The sequence below is a fragment of the Vulpes lagopus genome, chromosome 2 (assembly GCF_018345385.1).
Source record: "Vulpes lagopus strain Blue_001 chromosome 2, ASM1834538v1, whole genome shotgun sequence".
In the NCBI taxonomy this organism is placed as follows: Eukaryota; Metazoa; Chordata; class Mammalia; order Carnivora; family Canidae; genus Vulpes; species Vulpes lagopus.
In genome coordinates, this window is record NC_054825.1 from 15,538,258 (window position 1) to 15,554,158 (window position 15,901).

The 15,901-nt window shown below is 39.5% G+C and overlaps 1 protein-coding gene across 1 annotated transcript in view; it reads right to left on the minus strand.

Annotated features, from left to right (window-relative positions):
- Positions 1-6,117, minus strand: part of TRUB1 (TruB pseudouridine synthase family member 1) — a 38,704-nt gene extending 32,587 nt beyond the window's left edge. Inside the window, exons 1-2 of the mRNA XM_041746646.1 lie at positions 5,823-6,117; positions 1,969-2,067 (exon numbers count right to left, since the gene is read on the minus strand). Coding sequence (XP_041602580.1) covers positions 1,969-2,067; positions 5,823-6,099 — 376 coding nt within the window. The 5' untranslated portion in view covers positions 6,100-6,117. The remainder of the gene's footprint in view (positions 1-1,968; positions 2,068-5,822) is intronic.
- Positions 6,118-15,901: the final 9,784 nt, after the last annotated feature.

Here is a 15,901-nt window from a genome sequence, read left to right on the forward strand (position 1 = left end):
ACCAGGTTAGGGCAGAAGCTCTGGAACTGAGCAGATCTGGCTCAAAACCCTGACCCTGCTACAAACTATGACAATGCACTCTCTTTGAGTCTTCATTTCTTCTTCTGTAAGATTAGGAATAATAACACCTACCTTATAGATTTAAAAAGAAGACTTAAGTATATAAGTTATGCATGTCCTAATTGAAAGACTTCACACTTAGCAAGTTGCTCATTAAATGATTATCATTAGTTACAGTAGGAAACAATAACTTTAAGTTGTCAGAATTTGCCTATTCAAGTTCTCTAATTCTGGAAAATAGATTTCCTTGTGTTTTTTTTTTTTAACTTATTTAAATCTTCGGTAAAAATATTTTTCCTGTAATCAGTGCAAAATCAAACATTATTTCTAACTTTCTTGAAAAACAGAATTTTCTTCACCAACATTATCCTTTTCTTCCAAATAAGCACTCATTTCCTTTGGATAGCTTAGACCAGGTTTGTATCTAATGTTTGTACCAAATTTTTTTAGCGCTAATGAAATGGATTGGACACTGTAGCACAGTATTTTATAAACCATGAATCACAACCTATTAGAGCATCATGAAATCAATTTAGTGGATTATCAACATTAAAAAAAATGAAATAGAATAAATTACCAAACACCAGACCATGTAAAAAGTACGTATTGTCCTACAGAAGTTTGTTTCTAGGATGTGGAAACAAGAAACCCAACATATGTATTTCTGAGACTATGGATAGAGTTATATAAAAAGATTGTAAAACATACCCTAGCCTTTGGATACACACTTTAGCAATCTGCAAACTTTAGAACCTCTACCAGAGGCAAAGAAAAAGAAGAAAAAGAGAAGAAGAAGAAGAAGAAGAAGAAGAAGAAGAAGAAGAAGAAGAAGAAGAAGAAGAAGAAGAAGAAGAAGAAGGAGGAGGAGGACGAGGAGGAGGAGGAGGAGGAGGAGGAGGAGGGGAGGAGGACAGGAGGAGGAGGAGGAGGAAGAAAGAGGAGGGAGGAGGAGGAAGAAAGAGGAGGGAGGAGGAGGGAGGAAGAGAAGAAAAAAGGATAAATGCTTTTTCATCCTGTCAATCAATTCCACCAATCTGCCTCCACAAGCAATAATGCTCACTATATTTTCAAAAGAAAGTGTTACTTTCTCTCAGGAACCATACGGCTCACTTTCTCAAGAGGGCTGATCTCAGAGATTAAATTTGATATAGGCAAAAATAAGAGTCAAATATCTTGTCAGGAATCCCTAACACCAAGATTCATACACAGTGAAGACTTACCACAGTGACATAGTAATGTTACATAGCAAGATCATAATGGAAAAACCCCCAGTGAAATCCACTTATTTTCTTATTTTCTCTTCTCCTATGACAGAGGAACTTGAGCATGCTCCTTTCTCTAAAATGTAAAAAGCAGCAACACATGGGCAATGCTCCTACTCAGGGAAGTCCATCAGAAATTCAGTTCTCAAAGCTCCTAATTGGAGAGGCTGAAGATGATTACCCAGGCACACCTGCCTAAGTGGGACAAAATTTCAGACTTCTAAAAGGAAGGCAGGTGGTCACCATACACCACACTGTTCACACCAAGAGCCAAGGCACAGCAAACCAGTCAACAGATAGAGAAGGGTGGGATCACTCTCAAAATCCAAGTTTCCAGATGCCTGCCAAGGGCAAGCCATGCAAGCAGGCCTTTCTAAAAATAGTGATTTCAGACCTACTGCATTAACTCTTTTCTTTACAGATACAAACCCTTTTTCAAAGCCCTATCTACACACACAAGTGACTATTTCTAATAGCTTTGTATACCTTGTACCATTCTAAGGGCTTTTTTAGAAGATGGCATTATAAATCCATGGAGATTTGAAATACTCCAAAGCAGACTGAAAACAGCATGGCTTTATCTGTTCTCAATATTTCTTTCTATAATACGTGATAGTTACATCAAGCTTCTATTCATATTTCTTACCCAGAACTCCTCGGGCTGCACTGTCTAGTGTCCCTCCATGTCCAATTTTCAAAGTCTGCTTTTTCCTTTTGGTCCATTCTGGAGAAGGCATTCCAGCTTCTATAAAAGTAATTGGGATGAGAAATGGCAATTAGTAGACAAATGAAGTAAGATCTCCATAAATATAGGGGGGAGGGATGGAATATTCAAAACAAAAAATATTGTACAAAGTTAACAGATTAAGATAACATTACTAGCAAAGAACAGACTTAAAAATGTGCAGACACTCCCTAAATTACAAAGAAATAGTATTCCAAAATTAGTTGTTTAGAAACTAGAATTCATTTTCTAACAGGAAAAAAAAAAAGTTTTTTTACACATTGAGCAAATACCTAGGCTAGCCCTGAAAACCCTAAAAATTCCTAGTAGTAGTGGATGTCAGGGAATAATGAAAAGAAGTTAGTTTTTATATAGGCAGCTAGTTTTAAAAGTTCTTGATTTCATTTCTAATTCTCTATTTCCTGGTATTCTTTGCTGGTACCCCCCAGCTACCTAATGTCAGGAGTACCTCTCACAAGGCTACTTCTAAGAACACGAAGTTCCCAAACTATTTTTGTTGCCCTTCTCTCCAAATCAAAACCCTCAATTCCTTCAGGAAGCTAAGCTTAACAAAAGGTTATGTGGGAAGTAGGCAACAGTTAAATTGCCTCTTAAACTCTGAAGCATTTAAAAAAAAAGAAAAGAAAATCCTAATCTGGACCATCTCATCTTCCTATTGTAAAGATCAACTGAAATAGTTATCTGAAAGTGCTTTGGAAATTACAAGGCACTCTGACCATAAGTTATTATTAATATCATTATTACTGTTAAATATATATCTATACATTGACATAATATTGGCTACTGAACTTCAAATGAGAAAGGAGAGAACAGTTTTATTCTATTGATCTACATCTCCCAAGCCCACCAAACTTCCCTTATAACCACTGACACGGAGAAGATAAAAAAACAGAGCAAAAGAAAATGAAAAGAGAGGACAAAGGAAAGAAGGGAAGCAAAGCAATAATGGAGAAGCCAGAATAGATGACCAAAAGGATGTGCTGGGTTGCCTGGCCCAACCACATAATTACAGAACACAGTCTGTCTGGAACTCAGTCCTAATGCCACTCTCTAATTATATCACCATGCTGGGAAGGGCACGGCTGTCTGCTTTAGCACAAGCCCTAAGGACAGGCCCAGGCTTCAAACCCTTCACCTTTCACTTGCAATTCATTATGGATCTCTCATCTATAAATTTATAGAAAACTTTTGGAGAACTCTCTGTATTTTTCACCTTGACACTTCTTAGAGGATGAAGGCCCACAAATTTACTTTGCCCCTTTGCGTCCAAATTGACCTCTTTCTAGTTCAAAGACATACCTACCACCTCTACTACAATGGAAATGTAATGTAATGTAATCTGTAAATGTAATGTAAATGTAAATGTAAATGTAATGTAATCTGGCTCACCCTATTGGTAACATTTATGGAAGAATATTTCTTAACGTCTTTTCTAGCTACAAAATTCTGATGTTTTGGGCCTTGAAGGATTCCTATAGACAAAAAAGGGCGAGGATTTTTAGCACAACATGAACCAATATAGGGGGAGGCCAGAAGTGCTAATGGAGGCTATGACCAATTATAAGAATGGCTTTGGTCAGTGGGTGTCAAACCTCACTGGCATCAGAATGTGCGGCTTTGTAATTTGTATCTTTTACAAGAATTACCTTCCAAGGTAATTCTAACAGCTGGTTACAATGGCATTTGAGAAAGCCTGGTCCAGCTAACATGAATATAGAATAGACCAATGAAAGCAATACAGAAATGGAGTAATGAGAACGTCTGCATCTGGGTGAGAGGCTTCTAGAGGATGGCCTAGCAACACAGCCTTGAAACAATGTTTTAACCAAGTTTCAACAAGAAACATCAGCTGTTAGAGGCAGATGAACCAGAAGGCCAGGCTATGTCTTTGATCCTATCAGAAACCTATCTGAGAGAAAGAATGGTAATCATTACTTTGAGGATCAAAAAAGCTATAGTTTAGCTAACAAATCAGGCCAAACGAAAGCAATTCTATATAGGAAACAACTCTGATGACACCACAAAGCTTGGTCTTAATTCTTCCCTTCAACATCCCTTATATGACCCATACTTATACGTAAACAAAGTATAAGGAAAACGTAACAAAAGAACAAGTAGATATAATACTGGAATTAAACATCTGCAAGAGTGTGCCTATTGCCATGAAACATTAGAATCTGTACTGCTTCCATTTTATTCAACAAATTCCTATAATTTGCTCTCGCATTAAAAAAAAAAAAGTATAAAGTTTGCCAAGGCACACTAAACAATGTAAAAAATAAAATTCCTGGGGTGCTTGGTTGGGGGGGGGCGCTCAGTCTGTTAAGTGGCTAACTCTTGATTTCGGCTCAGGTCAGGATCTCAGGATGTTGAGATCAAGTCCTGCTTGCAGCCAGGCGCTCAGCGGAGGAGTCTGCTTGAGATTCCCTCCCTCTCCTTCTGCCTCTTCCCCCTGTTTATGTGCTCCCTCGCTTGCTCTCAAATAAATAAATAAATCATTAAAGAAGGAAGAGGAGGAGGGGGAGTGGGAGGAGGGAAAGGAGGACAACAGGGAGGGGAAGGAGAGGGAGGAGAAGGGGGAGGAGGGGAAGGGGGAGTAGGAGGAAGAAGAGAAGCGGGAGGAGGGGGAGGGAAAGGAGGACAAGGGGGAGGAGAAGGGGGAGGTGGGGAGGGGGAGGAAGAAATTTCCTTTACTGTTTTTCAACAGGAAGACAAGCCAGGGCCAAATTCAAGAGGGTTCTGAATATGCAGCTAAATAGTTTTATCACCAATGTCTGCAGAAATTTCTGCTATGAGCTCAGTCAAGAGAAAAGATAATAGTATCTTTCATCTTCACATCTCTACATAGATTTGGCTTCTTGTAGGTCTCCAAAAATAAATAAATAAATAATAAAATAAAATAAAATAAAATAAAATAAAATAAAATAAAAAAACTAAGGTTCCTTGATGCCACTCCCTGAAATACTCTACCGGGCTAACTGAGAGATTCTTCAGGCTTTTCTAATATTCCCCCGGTGTACATGAAAAAAAGAAAAAAACAACAAAAAGAATGCTCTTAGATTATACTTAGTGTTCCTCGAAATGTGGTCCACGGACCACTTACACCAGAATCACCTGAGGGGTGCAGATTAAACATGGTTTCCTAAAAAAAAGAGAAAAAAAAAAAAAAAAACAACCACCAGAATCTCCCAATCCCAATCCCTGGCCCGGCAGGCATCGGGAACCGACCTTTGCACAAGGGGGGAGAAGGGGGGTGGGGGGCTCATGCCGGTTACGGGAAAACCACTGCATTAAAGTCTTGGTTACTTAAGTAATATCTGCATTTCCAAACTATTTTTAAGAATGCAGGTCTGGCGGGGGGGGGGGGGGGGGGCGAGGCCAGGCTTCCTTCAGGAGGGGGTGCATCACCGTGAGCCAAATGCAAAGGCTCCCGGCGGCGGGGCTGCAGGCTGACCGCCTGCCCAAGGAAGGGGGCCTCTCCGTGTACGTGTGGGGGTCTTGTGCTTTGTTTTTTGTTCTTCCCTTGAGAACAACGGCCACCTAGGCTAGAGGAGTCCACGCCGGGGCAAGTCCAAGCCCGAGAGGCCCCGGGTTTCGGCCCAGAGCTACTCCGGGGCTCAGCCCTCCTTTCCCCTCCTTGGACTTCTTGAGCCACAAGCACGTAAAAAAAAAAAAAAAAAAAAGCCCATTGGCTCCCTGCGGCTTCCGCTGTCGCGGCCATCGCCTCGGCCTGGTCCCCACCCGGGCTGCAGTACCTGCCAGCAGCTTCTCCTTCAGCCGATTCAGCAGCTCGGCTGAAGTGGGCCCTTTGGGCTTGTGCACGGCGAACACGCCGCTCAGGGACAGCAGCTTAGTAGCCAGAGCGGCCTTGGAGACCCTGGCGTCGGGTCCGGTCCTGGCAGCGGCCGCGGCTGCAGCCGTCGCTGGGGAGGTGGCGGCCGTTGCGGCGGGTGTTCCTGCAGTTTCAGGGACCAGGGCTGTGTCTGTTTCCAAAGACGACGACGATACCACCGCCGCCTCGGTAGCTGCCATACTTTTGGAGCCCACACGTGGTCTGTATCTGGGGTCGCACTCTAGTGACGCAACAGGAGTGCGCCCGACCTCCCTCCATCTTTCCCATGCTTCGGAGCTGTGCCGCCGGGAGGGGCGGCCGCAGGGGCGTGTGGGAATTGTAGTCCACGGCCTTCTCCTGCGTGCTGAGATGGCAATGCCTTGCGAGGGCTCTGATGGAGTCATTTTCCTCCTGTAACCTTACCTGTCTCTTGGGTCGGGTGAGTTCAGTCCTGCAGGTGTAATTTGGAGTTCCAGTCCCAAACTCCTGAACCCAAACACGAAGTCTATGTGTATATATATTCGGCGGGCAGTCTCTTTACATCCCACTGCCCACCCACCTTCCAGAACTAAGAGGACCCAGCTTCCAAGAATAGAAAACTTAAAATACTGATTTTGCTGCGGTTTGTGAGGAATCATAGCTCCCTCAGTTCCCTGCTTGATTCGATTCATCGTGCCCTTGGATTCACGATTCAGAATTAAAATACACCTAAATGCAATTCACCATTTACCTGTTCACTGCTGTATCCCCACTGCCTCCCACAGATAGGCACTTAACTAAATATTTCAGAACGAGTAAATTGATACGAGTTCTTCAAATTCCCAAGAGAAACTTCTAGGCCAAGCCAATACTAAATCACTTGGGCTTATTTTGATGCATTTCTGTCCACCCCCACCCTCTGCTGTACAATAATGACTTAGAGATTAGAGGGCCTTTTCCCACTGGTCTACCCCTGCTGTAATTCTTAATAAGTTTAAGATTTTTAATACTAACTCTAATGTGGATTGCATCCCTTAGTAATCCATTGCTTAGGTGTCAAAAGGCATTATTGCAATTTGTAAAATTAAGCTTTACTTTCGATTTGAGACTTTCTCTCTGGAAGTTATTTAGACCCCCCATCAAATTCAGTAATATTGTTCTGATGCTGGTACAGAGTGGAGAAAATTTCTTCATTTTACTCTCCTTCAGATACATCAAATAGCATTATGAGTATTGTGAGAAAGATAATGTTGGTCTTCATGGTTACCCCACATTTTCTTACAGACACCCTTTCTCCTCCTCATCCTCTTGTTCCTTAAAACCCACGATACTAATGATGCCTCTTTGCTGCTCAAAATTACCAATTATGGAACTTGCCCCTTTCACTCAACAAACACTTGAAAAAACAATGTTTCAAATATAGTATTTATTTCTATATTTTCATCCTTCCCCAATCAGTCCTTCATTAAATCTCTGAGGTATACAACAATGTAAATGTACTTAGTGCCACAGAAATGTATACTTAAAATGGCTAAACTGGAATATGTTATGTTATGTATATTATGCCACAAAAAGAAAGGCCAAAAAAAAAAATCTTTGGGGAGTTTTTGCAAGCTAAAAAGCTGAATTGGAAGTGGGAGTCTCTTACTCTTATGGTTTATTCTAAAAGTCTAAGCTAAATGAAAACATTATGCATGGAAGTGCTTTGGAGGCCAGAAGAGAATAGAATTATTTTGAGAAAAAAGAGAGAAAGGGAGAGTGAGTGATTTACAGGTACCATTATTACCTGAGTGGATACTTGATCCTGCTTCAAGATTTTTCTTTTCCAGGAAAGTGTCACAACTTCAGAAGGGCTGACTGCACCCTAGAGAGCAAAGTATCCTTTAGCCTTAGCACAGATTTCTGGGTTCACCTCTTGGTGAAAAGCAGAGAGCCAGGAACCTTAAGAGAAAGTTTAAAGCAGGACTGTACAATAATGACTTAGAGATTAGAGGGCCTTTTCCCACTGGTCTAGACATCCGTAAGCTTCCCTAATTATTTTGTGACTCCAGGGTGGAGAGAGTGGAGGGAGAACAGAAATAGAGATGAAATATAATGCTTCCATTTGAATTTTCCACAATGCCAATATAGAATCAGAGCTGGTTCAATTAAAAGATAACAGAAGAACCCTGGGTGTCATATGTAAGTGATAAATCACTAAATTCTACACCTGAAACCAATTTTACCATATATGTTAACTAACCAGATTTAGAGAAAAACTTGGGGGAAAACCAGAAAAATGGATATTTCTTGCACATTTTATTTCTGGAATGCTAGGGAACAGCAAAATTAATTCTACTCTGCTATTAAATCTGTACTCTTGGCATCAGAAGCATCAAGCTCTGGTTCTCTGATGTAACCAATGTCTCCCACATTGAGCAAGCCTTGAATTTACAAGTTATCTTACTTAACGTGTATGAGTTAGAATTCTTTGATTCAGAGTGACAGAACTGATCCAGTTTAAAATATATCAGAAGGATTTTTGAAAAGGATTTATCAGAAGTATACTGGAATGTTAGGCAGAACCTGGAAAATTCTGTCTCAGGTTCTCTCTCCACTCTTCCTGCTATTCTCTTGTGTCTCATGCTTCTCTTTTGCTTCTACCAGGCTTCCCCCCTCCCCTACTCCACAGTCTTGGTTTAAACCAACCTGTTTTGATCTAATTCCAAAAATATCCTGGATGAAGTCCCTCCTGGCCACCTGCAAAACATAGTGCTTCTCTCACTTTGTCTCTTTGTCTTTCCTTGTTCACTTTCCTGCTTGATTTTTCTCCATGGCACATTTTATGTGACGTACCAAATAGTTACTTATTTCGTTTAATGTCTTATTTCCTCTATCAGAACGTAAGCTCGATGAGGAATTTTGTATGTTTTTTTCATTGCTATGTCTCTAGGGCCTGGAATAGTGTCACACATAGCATTCAATAAATAGTTGTTGAATAACTGAATGAATAAACATGGCATATCCAGCAGAAACCATGTAAATAAAGGGGAGTTAGTGCCAGTTTCCAGAAAAGTAAAGTGCTAAATACATAAAATAATAGATGTATATTCCAAGTGTAGCTTACCACAGTGCTTTTATCTCCATTTTTTTTGTATGTATAGAACTGATGCAAAGAGAAAATGATCACCTCGTGCTATATAATAAAACCCCAACTTTCTAGACCAGCTTCCATGCTGCCTTCAACTACCCAATCCCTCCAAGGGTTGTTAATTAATGAGACTTAAAAATTGATAATACTGTCAGGTTTGATTCCAAATCTGTCATTGACTCCACCATGGTTGCATTCTTGGGGCACATCTTTGATCCTTGCCATAGGCAAGGATGCCTGGGAAAGCTGTTCTTTGCAAAGGCTCCTCCAATTGTTGCTCATCTATACATCTTCCTGCAGATGGTAGAAACATAGACAATAGTGCTTGGGGGCTCCTAGGTGGCTCAGTCAATTAGACGTCTGTGCTTGGCTCAGGTCACGATCTCAGGGTCCTGGGATCAAGCCCTGCATCCAGCTCCCTGCTCAGTGGGGAGTCTCCTACTCCCTCTCCCTCTGCCTCTGCCTCTCACCTATGACCTCTCTCTCTCAAATGAATAAATAATATCTTTTAAAAAGAAGCAAACAGTGCTTGATGAGAACTTCTAGACCATATAATGTGAGACCCTCATTTTAAAACTGAAGCACAAAAGGGTGTTCCTGATAACCAAGAAGGGAAAGCTGGAGATGCTCAAACCTATACCATGGCCTTGAGAAAGGCATATTTTTAAAAGATCGGAGAACAGATGGGCATGTTTCATTACATGAAATTTGAGAGAGCTGAAAAACTCTCCAAAAAAATATTCTGTCTCTGCCATTTCAAATTATCCTAACAGAGAAGGAAATTATCCTAATAGGGAAGATAATTAGAGAAGCCAGTGATTGAATAAGAAACTCTGCTGTGAACTAAGCTTTTTAAAGAAAACACATTTGTGGTTTCTTTAGAGTTAGACTTCTAAAAAAGGGTTTATTTTCTAAGGTATAAGTATTTTTAATGTTTTAATTTGGATCATAAGTTTTATAATTAGGAAAAACAGTAGCAATAATGTAAAATTTTTAATTAAGCAAAGTTTTTTTTTTAAAGAAGGGGTAGATAGCATCACATATTTTTAAAGAAGGGGCAGATACTATCACACACATGTAGGAAGGAGTAAGGTCAGAAAAGTTAAAGTCTAAGTGATTCAGGAATGGGAAAAAAAATTTAAGAATTCCAGAGATTAAAAAGAAAACAAAAAGGAACTTTTAAACAAGATCAAGAAAGATCAATTTACTACTTGAGGCCAATCAGGTGACAAAACTCAAGCAAAGATCCTATTTTACCTGACTTTTCCATCAAGGAGATGATTTTTGGATGAAAATGGGAAAAGTCAGCCACTGATAAGAGGCGAATGAGGTCCATGAGGGGTGAAGAGTTTGGAAGTAGACATTTCTGCACTAGTTGAAAATAAAGTATAGGCTGAGTCCCAGAACTTCACTACAAGGTAGCTATTAAACATATTATAATCTCCATCTACTGATGAGAAAATGAAATTAAGGTTAGAGCATTTGACCAAGGATATATAGCTAGCAGAGCATACATGGATATGTGGGGGTCCCTAAGACCAACTTCAGAATGGGTTCTCTAGAAGGACTCATAGAATTCAAGAAAGCAGTTATACTCATGGTCACATGAGTTTATTATAGTGAAAGGATACAGATTAAACTCAGCAAAAAGTATAAAGGCACTTAGGATGAAGGCACCAGAAGAAACCAGGCATGAGCTTCCAGTTATCATCTCCTAGTAGGGTCACAAGGACAGCACTTAATTCTCCCAGTAATAAAAATGTGACAACATATGTGAAGTGTTGCTAATCAGGGGAGCTCTCCTGAGCCTTGGTATCCAGGGTTTGAATTGCGGATCCAGCATGTAGGCATAGAGTACCTACATGACTGACCTTAGCTGTTCAGTCTCCAGCCCCCCAGAAAACAAATTAACAAGTGGCCCGGGCCTCAGAAGTACAAGAACAGGTGCTCTAAGTCGTCTTGTTAGCACAAACTTTCTTGTCCAACTGATACATTATAGCCCAAGACCTCAGGCATACTAAAACATTCTTATCAGGCAGGATATACCAAGGAGTGAGAAGTTATCCCCTGGGCATTAGTCAAGGACTAGCCTCTTCTTTGGAAAGTGCAGAATTAGCACAATAATTCATCTAACCCACATGTAACTCACTTAATGACTCTGAGAAGTATTAGTGGCATATAAAGATGAGTCAATTAAGACTCAAAATGAGTAAGCAGTTTGTTAAAGGTCCAACAACCAACAAGTGGCAGTTAGACTTAGTAGAATCCAGGTTTGCCTGACTCCAAAGTCCAAAATCTTAACCCAGTATTCCATAAGCACTAATCAGATTGTAGGGGCTAGAGAACTAAGCTGAATTGAAATGATTTTTATAGAGGTGAACATTAAATTCTAGATGATAAAAACCAATTCTCAGGGACAAGTCCTAGAAAACGTGGCTTTGAATCAACCTAAATGAAAATGCTTGGGGGATTTCAGTGTACATCAAGCCTTACATGAGTGCACTATAAACTTTACATAAATATAAAATGGCCATATAAGATATAGAATCTTGGAAGCAATAACGGAATCATTATGCCCAGAATGATGGAGGTGTCATAGGTCCAGATAATACGCTGACTCTAGGCCATACTTCATACTCCAGATCTTTCCCTGTCTCAGAGATTTCTTTTCCCCTCTCTTCTCAGTTCAATAACAAGGTAATCTCATGAACTATCCCTAAGAAGGTATGATGTTGAATCAAATAAAAATACCACTTACATAGGTCAAAACATCTGAACATCAGCAATTTTAATCTAATATTAACACTTGATGATAGTTGTAGGTGTCGTTCCTCCAGGAGTATTTGCAGTTCGGTAGAGGAATCCAAGACACAACAGTACAGATGAGGAAGAAGAGGCACTTGTGAACATGGAAACATTCTTGATGCTTGCCAATCACATCATACCCAACCTACATTTTCCTGACAGTTTATTCTATTAAGCTATACCAATATCTCTTTATGACATTGTCAATTCATGTCCATTCAAATAAATTAATGTTCCCATCTCAGCTGACTCATTTGGCAGTAAAAGTTAGTTCACCTGCCAATGCATTAGCTGGCTTACAGGACCTCTCAATAAAAAAGGGACAATTTCACAGTAATAAGCTAAAAGAAGCTGCATACCCTCTCTCCCCACAATGTAGCAGTTTATTTAATTTAATTAATTTATTTATTTTTTAAAATAAATTTGAAATCAGGGTTTCTTTTTTTAAGATTTTATTTATTTATTCATGAAAGACACAGAGGAGAGAGAGAGGCAGAGACACAGGCAGAGGGAGAAGCAGGTTCCATGCAGGGATTCCCAATGTAGCAGTTTAGATTAAACAAATGTGAAAAATTTTAAGGGCAAAGAGATAGAAGAGACAGGACATGATACAGAAAGACTCAAGATGATAGAAATATTTTACAATGTATAAAATAAAAATACTTGACATTTTCTTGCTTTTTAGGTCCATAAAAAGATCATTGCTGCTTCTCTCTCCTCCTGTGTCTCTGTCTCTCTCTCTCTCTATGTCTATCATAAAAAAATAAATAAATCTTTAAAAAAAGTGGGGGGATCCCTGGGTGGCTCAGCGGTTTAGCGCCTGCCTTTGGCCCAGGGCGTGATCCTGGAGTCCCGGGATCGAGTCCCACGTCGGGCTCCTGGCATGGAGCCTGCTTCTCTCTCCTCCTGTGTCTCTCTCTCTCTCTCTTTCTATGTCTATCATAAATAAATAAATAAATCTTTAAAAAAAATATGATTGTGGGATCCCTGGGTGGCGCAACGGTTTGGCGCCTGCCTTTGGCCCAGGGCGCGATCCTGGAGACCCGGGATCGAATCCCACATCAGGCTCCCGGTGCATGGAGCCTGCTTCTTCCTCAGCCTGTGTCTCTGCCTCTCTCTCTCTCTCTCTGTGACTATCATAAATAAATAAAAAAAAAAAATACTTTTAAAAAAAATATGATTGTAATTACTCCTGAGCTCTCATAACATTCATTGAAAGGATATAATTGATTCCCTACAATGTATACAATGTTATCTATATACATTGAATACATTCTCAAATTACACCAATATCCACAATAATAAATATTGAATTTGTATAAAATGACATTAATAATATAAATATTTATAATCTAATGTAAACACAATATGTGTGACTATATACATTAGGTATATTACAAACACAATAGAACAGGCTTCGTTAGGATCCGTCCAATGGTATCTTTAATGCTGCCAAAGTAACACTGCAGATCTGATTGTTTTTATGTTGCTTAACATTGATTTGTTCATTTGTTCGTTCAACAAATGTTTATTATGCATTTGCTCTGTGATAGGCACATGAAATAACATTCATATTGACCACTGGTGCAAATAAAGTCATTTATAAACAGCTTGGAGAAAGTATCATCAGTATCTGTTTTTAAGTAGGCTCTGAGGAGTTGGAATATTTAAAACCATTCTATATTCACATTCCAAAGATAATGTACAAATTGTCTGCATTGATTAATCTATGCTATCATAAGCTGGGGAAATGTCATTCTGTGACTTCAGTTTTCTTTAAACATTTAATAACGGTCTCCACTTGAGGACCATTTTAAAGCTGGACTCAGAGGTGATGGATGTTTCCCATTAACAGGTCGAATGAAGAGCCTCTTATTTAGCCTGGACTATGCTTAGAAGCTGGCAGAGGAAGAAGGATTTACCCCCCGTCATTTGTTATCTGAAAACTCCCGAAGGCTTCAACCTTTCCTATTACTACTTAATTGAATTTAGAAAATCATGATCTTCCTTTTAAATATTTTACCAGTTTTTAAACGTACGATTGATTTGAGGGGTGGGCAGGCCTGAAGAATGTTTGGATACCTTCCTCCTAACCTGTGATTTGGTATCTATTCTACAATTTTAGAAATATCTGAATGTTTTGGCTAATGTAGAAAATAAAAATATGTTCTTATTTTTGGAGCCAAGGCATGTCCTCCTAAGTTTCTTGATTATGCAGATATGCTCGGGCTTCAAACATTTGATTCTTGTGGTTAATCTTAGGTATGGATAAACATTTCAGAACAAGTGAAGCTTGACTATGAAATTCTAAAATTACTTTTTACTATTTAACATTGAATTACATGTAATATACCTTCATTACTCTACAAACTATTTTAAGAACCTCAAGAATAAGTTCTAACCTGCATCCACATCTTCTATCAACAATAAATGTTTTTTTTTTCCCTTCCCCCCCCCCCATTTTACTCCCCTACTTTGAACAAACACTAATTCACCATGAACACCCTGGTCATTCTCCCCAAAAATAAAATTTATTTCTCCTTTACAAAATTTCTGAAAGGTAGGAAAACAGTTAAGATCATACTCAATGTTGCTGGGCTTTGATCTGTCCTAAGCTGTAACATGGGAGCCTAGTTCATACATGGTTTGTGAATTGACCATGACACCTTGTCAATGGTTGAATTGACTTAGTTTAGCTTATCCTGCTAAAGGTTATATCCCTCCTGTAGTGGAGGAAAAGGTTTTCCTTCATCCTCTTAGGATTCCTGGCTGGATCTGAAAATTAAACTGGCAAAGTAACAGGAAAAAAGTGTGCAAAGTATATTGAATTTTTACATGTACAGAGGGCCCTTCACAAGAAAAGAAATGCCTGAAGAAGTGGCCAGAGCAGGAAGCTTTTATACCTTTTAGATAAAGAAATAATAAATTTGTGAAAAATTGATAAGACAAAGAGATTTGGGCTAGAGGTAGAATATAATGAAGAAATAGCTAGAAAGATAAGAGTTTAAGAAGGTTTGTTTGTACTGCCTTCTCACTCCCAAATTCTCTGTCTTTAGTGATAAGAATGTCTTCCTTCCTCTTGGTTCAGGGAGGGTACTTTTCACAGCTGGATTTATCTCCAGCTTTCAGGGGAGGAGGACGAGCAAGGGAAGGTCACAGTGACCTTTCTGCACCTGCCATTTTCTCAAATGTCTTCAGCTTAAGAAATTCAATATGCCAAGGTGCCATATTTAGGGGTAGCATATCCTGAACCCCATCTTACCCAACAAATTTATCTTTGGTAATAAATATTCCAGGGCGAACATCTCCCTCTCCCTCTTACATGCACTTTTTGGAATAATATTGTGATCCTACTATCTATATTATACAATAAATATTCCATATTTTATCAGAAAGCTGAGATACTTAGAGTACTCATAAAGCTGCCAGTCTGTGTAATTCATCAAATAGATGAGCACACCCATCTATGAAATTTTAGCCTTCCTTTACTTCAGTGTTTGAAACAAGCCAGCTTGTTTTATTAAACATATGTATCTAATATTTACATATTTCTTGTGCATAAATTCTATTTTCTGATTACTATGAAGGCATATTTAGTTGACATTGTAGCATATAACAGATAGGGATGCCAGGTAAGATTTTTGAGATATGGTGTCATTTTATTAAGAGATATTTTCTTTTCTGATAAATGGCTTTCAAAGCAGCTCTAAGACTTTTCCTTTCCTCCTCTCCCCCACCTCACAGTTTGTCAGTGCACCTTTGTAACCTGCCTGAAGAGAATTATAATCTGCCGTGTGACTTTGCCTGCCATTAATCTTCCTCCCATTTCAAGGATCTGAAAGAAGAAATCCCTAGAGCATGTTTTCCCCTGGCCTCTGAGTCATCCGGTTAGCTTCCTTAGTCACAGATAAAAGAGCAGTCTTGTGCACTCACTGCAGGCCTCTGGGGGCAGGGAAGCCATGCAACAACTCCATAGCTCAGATTTTTCCATGAAGGATTCATGCTTGTCACCAGCCAGCTGAAAATCAACCCTATCAGCTTCAGTTAAGGTGTCACCATGAGCAGAAGATGTTTTCATGGCCAGGACA